The sequence below is a fragment of the Neltuma alba genome, unplaced genomic scaffold (assembly GCF_004799145.2).
Source record: "Neltuma alba isolate B1F8T4 unplaced genomic scaffold, ASM479914v2 tig00003759_pilon, whole genome shotgun sequence".
NCBI lineage: Eukaryota > Viridiplantae > Streptophyta > Magnoliopsida > Fabales > Fabaceae > Neltuma > Neltuma alba.
In genome coordinates, this window is record NW_021633417.1 from 1 (window position 1) to 8,227 (window position 8,227).

At 36.9% G+C, this 8,227-nt stretch overlaps 1 protein-coding gene across 2 annotated transcripts; it reads right to left on the reverse strand.

Annotated features, from left to right (window-relative positions):
• Positions 1-193: 193 nt before the first annotated feature.
• On the reverse strand, positions 194-7,613 carry LOC114742426 (uncharacterized protein At2g39795, mitochondrial-like). Of its 2 annotated transcripts, none has more exons than XM_028930689.1 (4): positions 7,356-7,613; positions 4,541-4,875; positions 4,292-4,447; positions 194-465 (listed from the first exon to the last, which is right to left on the reverse strand). In XM_028930689.1, exons 1-4 carry the CDS (start codon positions 7,611-7,613, stop codon positions 462-464), a joined length of 753 nt encoding a protein of 250 aa, XP_028786522.1. In that variant the 3' UTR covers positions 194-461. The 2 variants fall into 2 exon arrangements, with proteins under 2 accessions (XP_028786522.1, XP_028786521.1); XM_028930688.1 differs by having other exon boundaries at positions 4,541-4,890.
• Positions 7,614-8,227: the final 614 nt, after the last annotated feature.

Sequence of the window (8,227 nt, forward strand, 5' to 3'; positions counted from 1 at the left end):
GCCCATTATTTTTCAGGGACCCGATCTAGCTCGCTTAATAAATTCGATTATATTTCTCTTTAAAAAGAATCCGCCACGCATTTACCTGGTCGGCCCATGCAATATTAGTGAATCCGGAGTCAAATGGATTCAAACCTGTTATGCAACAATTTGAACATGTGGGTACCTGAATCGTCAATCGTGTACTTTGGTCTTCAAAATCCTAAACAGCTGAATGTTATTTATCAGATTTGGGCATGGTAAACTATACTCTTCTGACCATCTTATGGAAGGAAATTAGGAATTCAAAAACATACAAGAGGCTAAGATAACTTTGAACCATCCAAAGCAACTGTCTCCCTAAACAGTTGATCAAAATCAATAATCTACTCCAGCACTTATCATAACATGAGAACAACGGTTATGAATGAATCCTGAACACGACGAGGGGTTCACCACTCGTAATAAAAAATAGTTCTAAATCATGTCTCAATAAATTTCTTCAGATTCTTCAGCCACATGGAGTATTCTTTGCTGTCCTTGTTGACCATATATTCATGCATAAAGTTAGTTGTGCTGGGTTTGATCCCTCGTATCTCAAGATACTTGTGGAACGCCTTTTGCAAATTTTCATCAAATCACTGTAGACAAAAGTATGATTAAACCATCAGCAATAGGAAGATGGAAAATTACAAAAAGGTTTAGACAATGTCATCTATAAAGGAGTACTTACTGGAACTCAGGTCCCTCATATGCAAGCTGGTCTTCTGATTCTTCTGACTGTTTTATGGACAAACTCTCTATGGAAATCTCATCAGGAAATGCACTCACGCCAAACTCCAGAGTGACCCCATTTGGTTTGGAAATATTTACAACTAAAGGAATGCTAGATTCATCACGCTTCTCCTCCTCATCATTACCCTCATCCTCATCTTCTTCAGCCGCTACATTTGGGATGTCAACTTGCACTATGATGGTTTCATCCTCATATTGTCTCTTAAGGAGAATGGTTCTCTCACCAAGATTGTCTTCAATTGAAATGGAAAATCGTTTGGCACTTCCTCCACCTTAATAAAGATTTGCACAAAAGAAAAGGCAACAAAATCAATAGGTAGGCTAACATCATAATTAATATCACATTCAAATAAATTCTATGGAAAAGCCATCAAATAGCATCCTCATAATGGCTGCATCAGGTATTCTTTCCATATAGAAACAATTACCCTGTTTTTTCTTCTCTGTTTAAGAAAAGCAGAGTTAGTGTGATCGTAAATAATTAAAACTTGCTGGTAGGTTATATAATAGCATTAGAGGCTGGCTATTAAAGCGGCTATTGCCTAATATATTCAAGTATTCATAAAATTACATGATTTCTCAGATTGATCCAATACTTCAATGCAAAACATAGTGACAATTGAGTCATTATATCCCTGCAAGCCGCATCTCAAAAAAGGTGAGATATAATCAGCAACTCCTAAAAGTACTTCACTGAAGACAATGGCATCACTAAACTTTTATGAAAACATACCTTAATTAAACCTAAACAAAGACCAACACATCTGAACTACAAAAACAGCAAATATATCAGAAAAGACCATAATTACACAACAAATAAACATACTTATCTAAATTTCTAAACCGACTTCCGTATCACTTATTCACTTTCTACATAACTTTTCTCACTTGCCCAATTTAATAATGAATTCCTTTTCTCTTCTGTTTTTTTTGGGGCTGCAAATATTTAGTCTCACGACTGCAGAAGAATGCTTAAAAATGACAAGGAATGCAGAGGAAAGTCGTATAGCAACAAAGTGATCAATAAAGTTAAGTCATTCTGTTGTCAACTTGTGATAAAGATTATTTCAGGCATACGTATTCCAGAAACAAAAGAAAAATTCACTTGCAAATAGCTTCCTGAAAATTTTCCTCCGAAAATAGAAGTTGAATTATGAGCATGATTGCTGTAGAGTATGTGGATCAGTATACCGATTGATAACTGAGAGTAAAAAAGGCTTGAAGATGATTATATAAAAATATAAGAAATGCATCTGTTACTCACTTCATGTTCCTCCTCCTCGGCGCATTGAATCTCAGTTTCAAGGACTCGAAGAAGACTTTCATCGGCACTCGTCTTTGTAGCGAAGGAATTAGCTAAGCGCACGGAGGGTAGAAGGATCCTTTCAACGAGACGATGACTGATTCCAGCTGTACGAACAGCAGAGGCAGCATAGTGGAAGCTTCTAGGAGATGCCACGGCGCGAAATGCCAGAGGCAATGCTGATGAGGATGCGCGGCGAAGCATGGAGTACATAGCCATTTCTCAGTAGGAGGGGGTTTTTGCGGGGTAGAAGAAAGGCGCAAGGGTTTTACCACGACTGATTTAGGGTTTTAGCGCCCTTGGTCTCTGGGTTCTGCTTATATGCTCCATTGATCACGTGACGCACACGTGAATGGCGGGTCTATGTTTGTTTGCCGTGATTAATGTTTTTCCGCTTCGGTGGAGGTATTTGGGTCAAACAAAAATCATTTTTAAAAAAATATTTTTATGCTAATTGAAATAAATTTTTTTTTTCACATATTTATTTTGTATAATGTAAAATTATTTTTAAAATTATGGTTTGGTCCACCTGTGATTTCATTTTGAATTTTAGAGATTTGAATTGTGATTTGATGATATTGGAATAGAGACATTTATTTATTTAAAAAATTTGTACCTTCTCCTTGGTTTTGGCTCCATCGACAAAATTCAATGGATGGAATTCGAATCCGTAATGAGCTCTAAGGCAAGGATCATGGAAGCCCAGCAAAAACAAATTGGTGTGTCAGTGAAAGGTGTGCAATCTTTTTATTTTTCTTAACTTTGTAATTTTTTTGCCACTTCAAAGTTCGATGTATGCATGTTCTATGTGTTAATGTGCATAATCATTCTTTAGGGGAAATTTTATCATAAATTTGGGATCAATGTTAGTATCAATATATTGATATATATAATTAATGAATTATAAACTACATAGGAAGTTACAATTTTTTTTTTGGGTAAATAAGAATTCAGATTATTATTGCCACATTTGGTCTCAATGATAAGCCATTCTAGGTCTAACGTTGGGTTCCTGAACTCAAATACAGGAATGAATAAAGCAGAAAAGAAATTATTCACAAACAAGTGACAACATTGCTTGACCTCAAACTTGGTGCAGCTTGTTTTAACAACTTCTATATATGTTATCTTGTTAACAATTAAATAATTGCAATATGATTATTTTAGGTTTTATATAACTAAATAATATATATTCATTATATATATAATATTTATTCAGGGGTCATACAGTTTACATTAGACTCCAGACACATTGTCAGGGGTCACAATGTAATCTTTCAATAAATCATGCAGTTGTTGAAAGATTAACTACATTAGTCATCCAATAATCCATGAACAGAAATTGCAGCCAATGATCAAACGTATTTAAGGACCGGTTTTGCTGAGAAAGTGAACAGAGTCTACAAATCTCCACTTTCCCAGAGCCCCTACTCCTACTCACTCAAAAGGCCAAAAGACACTTCACTCTTATTCCTTCGGCTTGTCCAATTGGTCATTCAGCCTAATGCTCAAATTTCACCATCCCAGAATTCCTCAATGGATCTGTAAACTCCATAAGTTTCGTGGACAAATGCAGTACCCCTGATTAATCTTGACTGCAAAATATGATCCATTGTCAGGATAATCACGACTTTATATACCATAGTTGTTATCGCATTCACATTATTTATTATCAGTTCACGTCTTGAAATAGCAAAAAGAGTGAAGATAAACATCAAAAATTAACCTGTGTAATCTCAGAAAATTTCGCAAACAAGTCCTCAGGTATCGACCAGTCAAAAACATCAAAGTTCTCTTTTATCCTTGCTTCATTTGTACTCTTAGGAAGCACGCTGTGACCCATTTGCAGTCCCCAACGAAGAGCTATCTGTGCAGGAGTCTTGCCTAATCTCTCCGCAAGCATGTTCAGGGTTGGATGCTTCAGAACATCACTCTGAAGCCAGGTTGTCCCGGGAGAACCTAATGGAGAATATCCCTAGCCATGTGCACTTCGAAACTCAATTCAAGGAATAAAACCAGATTTTAAGGCCAACTTGCCGACTCTTAAAAATCTAACATAAATAACAGCCACTTTTCAGGCAGTTGATTGAGGGTAATTCAAAATAAGAGGACCTACAGAGAGGTGTACACCCTTGGACTTGCAGAAAGCCCGTAATTTGTCCTGCTGCCATGAAGGATGACACTCTACCTGGTTGACCATATATTCTAAATCATGTCTCAATAAATTTCTTCAGATTCTTCAGCCACATGGAGTATTCTTTGCTGTCCTTGTTGACCATATATTCATGCATAAAGTTAGTTGTGCTGGGTTTGATCCCTCGTATCTCAAGATACTTGTGGAACGCCTTTTGCAAATTTTCATCCAGATCACTGTAGACAAAAGTATGATTAGACCATCAGCAATAGGAAGATGGAAAATTACAAAAAAGGTTTAGATAATGTCATCTATAAAGGAGTGCTTACTGGAACTCAGGTCCCTCATATGCAAGCTGGTCTTCTGATTCCTCTGACTGTTTTATGGACAAACTCTCTATGGAAATCTCATCAGGAAATGCAGTCACACCAAACTCCAGAGTGACCCCATTTGGTTTGGAAATATTTACAACTAAAGGAATGCTAGATTCATCACGCTTCTCCTCCTCATCATTACCCTCATCCTCATCTTCCTCCGCCACTACATTTGGGATGTCAACTTGCACTATGATGGTTTCATCCTCATATTGTCTCTTAAGGAGAATGGTTCTCTCACCAGGATTGTCTTCAATTGAAAATGGAAAATCGTTTGGCACTTCCTCCACCTTAATAAAGATTTGCACAAAAGAAAAGGCAACAAAATCAATAGGTAAGCTAACATCATAACTAACATCACATTCAAATAAATTCTATGGAAAAGCAATCAAATAGCATCCTCATAATGGCTGCATCAGGTATTCTTTCCATATAGAAACAATTACCCAGTTTTTTCTTCTTTGTTTAACAAAAGCAGAGTTAGGGTAATCGAAAATAATTAAAACTTGCTGGTAGGTTATATAATAGCAGTAGAGGTTGGCTATTAAAGCGGCTATTGCCTAATATATTCAAATATTCATAAAATTACATTATTTCTCAGATTGATGACAATTGAGTCATTATATCCCTTGCAAGCCGCACCTCAAAAAAGGTGAGATATATGCAGCAACTCCTAAATACAAGTTGTTTAATGAGGGAAGCAATTATGCGACTCAAGACTTGCAGGACTTGCTAATTAACGAAGATGATCGGAATTTGGCTTTTTACCGCAGGATACGTATCGGAGAGGTTAAGGCGGCTCTCAAGAAAATGGACAATGGAAAAGCCGTTGGGCCTGATGGTATCCCTATTGAAGTTTGGAAATGTTTGGGCAATGAGGGGGAGGTATGGCTAACCAAGCTTTTTAATAAAATTCTACGCTCTAAAAATATGCCGGATGAGTGGAGGAAAAGCATTTTAGTTCCTATTTACAAGAATAAAGGAGACATTCAAAATTGTGCAAGCTACAGGGGGATAAAACTTATGAATTATACAATGAAGTTGTGGGAAAAAGTGATGGAATATAGATTGAGGTTGGAGACTTCTATTTCGGAAAACCAATTTGGATTTATGCCAGGGAGATCCATATCGGAAGCAATCTATTTATTAAGGGGGTTAATGGAGAGATATAGAAGTAAAAGAAGAGATTTACATATGGTTTTTATTGACCTGGAAAAGGCTTATGATCGTGTGCCAAGAGAAGTATTGTGGAAGGCTTTGAAAAAGAAAGGTGTACGGGTTGCGTATATTAAAGTCATACAAGATATGTATGAGGCGGTAACTACCAGTGTAAGGACGCCTGGGGGGGAGACAAAGGACTTTCCTATTAAGATTGGCCTATATCAGGGATCCTCTCTGAGTCCGTACTTGTTCAACATTGTTCTGGATGTTCTAACTAAACCTGTTCAAGAAAGAATCCCTAAGTCCATGCTCTTCGCGGATGATATAGTTTTTATGGCGGAATCAAAAGAAGAGATTAACACTAGTTTAGAGTTATGGAGAAGGACTTTGGAGTCGAAAGATTTCCGTTTGAGCAGAAACAAAACAGAATATATACATTGTGATTTTGGAGGGAGGCAAGGAAATAGGGATTTGGAGGTGAGGATGGGAGAGCAAATTATTCCTCAAGTATCAAAGTTTAAATACCTAGGATCCATTATACAGGAGGATAGGGAAATTGATGGAGACATTTCTCATAAAATACAAGCTGGCTGGTTAAAGTGGAGGAAAACTACCGGAGTTATTTGCGATAAGAAGGTACCTGAGAAACTTAAAGGAAAATTTTATCGGACTGCTATAAGACCAGCTATGATGTATGGTAGTGAATGTTGGGCAATAAAGGGAAAACAAGAGCACAAAGTCGGAGTAGCAGAAATGAGAATGTTGAGATGGATGTGTGGTCATACAAGAAAAGATAAGATTCGAAATGAAAAGATCAGGACAAGAGTCGGTGTGGCACCTGTCCAAGAGAAAATGGTTGAAAATCGCTTAAGATGGTTTGGACATGTGCAGAGAAGGCTTTTGGAGGCCCCGGTGAGGAGGGTGGATCAAACAAGATGGAGTCCCATATAAAGAGGCAGGGGAAGACCGAGAAGAACGCTGAATGAGGTCATTGAACGAGACCTCCTAATCAACAACATATCTAAGGATTGACAGAGCACGATAGCGTCGTGTGATTCATGTAGCCAACCCCACCTAGTGGGATAAGGCTTGTTGTTTGTTTGTTTATATGCAGCAACTCCTAAAAGTACTTCACCGAAAACAATGGCATCACTAAACTTTTATGAAAACTTACCTTAATTAAACCTAAACAAAGACCAACACATCTGAACTACAAAAACAGCAAATACATCAGAAAAGACCGTAATTACACAACCAATAAACATACTTAACTAAATTTCTAAACTGACTTTCGTATCACTTATTCACTTTCTACATAATTTTTCTCACTTGCCCAATTTAATAATGAAATTACTTTTCTGTTTTGTTTTTTTGGGGCTGTAACATATTTACTCTCACGACTGCAGAAGAATGCTTAAAAATGATAAGGAATGCAGAGGAAAGTCGTATAGCAACAAAATGATCAATATAGTCAAGACATTCTGTTGTCAACTTGCGATAAAGATTATTTCAGGCATACGTATTCCAGAAACAAAAGATAAATTCACTTGCAAATAGCTGAGAGTAAAAAAGGCTTGAAGATGATTATATAAAAATAACTGTTACTCACTTCATGTTCCTCCTCTTCGGCGCATTGAATCTCAGTTTCAAGGACTCCAAGAAGACTTTCATCGGCATTCGTCTTTGAAGCGAAGGAATTAGCTAAGCGCACGGAGGGTAGAAGGATCCTTTCAATGAGACGATGACTGATTCCAGCCGTACGAACAGCAGAGGCAGCGTAGTGGGAGTTTCTAGGAGATGCCATGGTGCGAAATGCCAGTGGCAATACTGATGAGGATGCGCGGCGAAGCACGAAGTACATAGCCATTTCTCAGTGGCAGGAGGTTTCTGCAGGGCAGACGAAAGGCGCAAGAGTTTTAGCACGACTGAGTTAGGGTTTTAGGGTCCTCGGTCTCTGGCTTCTGCTTATATAAGCGCGCCCTTGATGACGTGACACACACGTGAATGGCGGGTTTACGTTTGTTTGCCGTGACTGATGTTTTTCGGGTCCGATGAAGGTATTTGGGTGAAACAAAAATTATTTTTAAAAAGTATTTTTAGTTTATTTTGTATAATATAAAATTACTTTTAAAATTATGATTTGATCCAATTATGATTTATTTTAAATTTTGGAGATTTGAATCGTGATTTGATGAATGATGATATTAGAATAAAGACATTTATTTATTTAAAAAATTTGTACCTTCTCCTTCACTAAGGCTCCATTGACAAAATTCAATGGATGGAATTAGAATCCGTAATGAGGTTGCTAAAGTACTTTAAATGTATCATAAAGAAGTATTCAGCATCTGAATTTTTTTTTTAATTTTTTGTTCTTAAATGTTCTAAAAGTTTTATTTTATAGCATTTTTGTCCTACATCATTATTAGTCATTATATTTGACTGTTAACGGTCAGGGTATTTTTGCTTAAAAAATAAAGT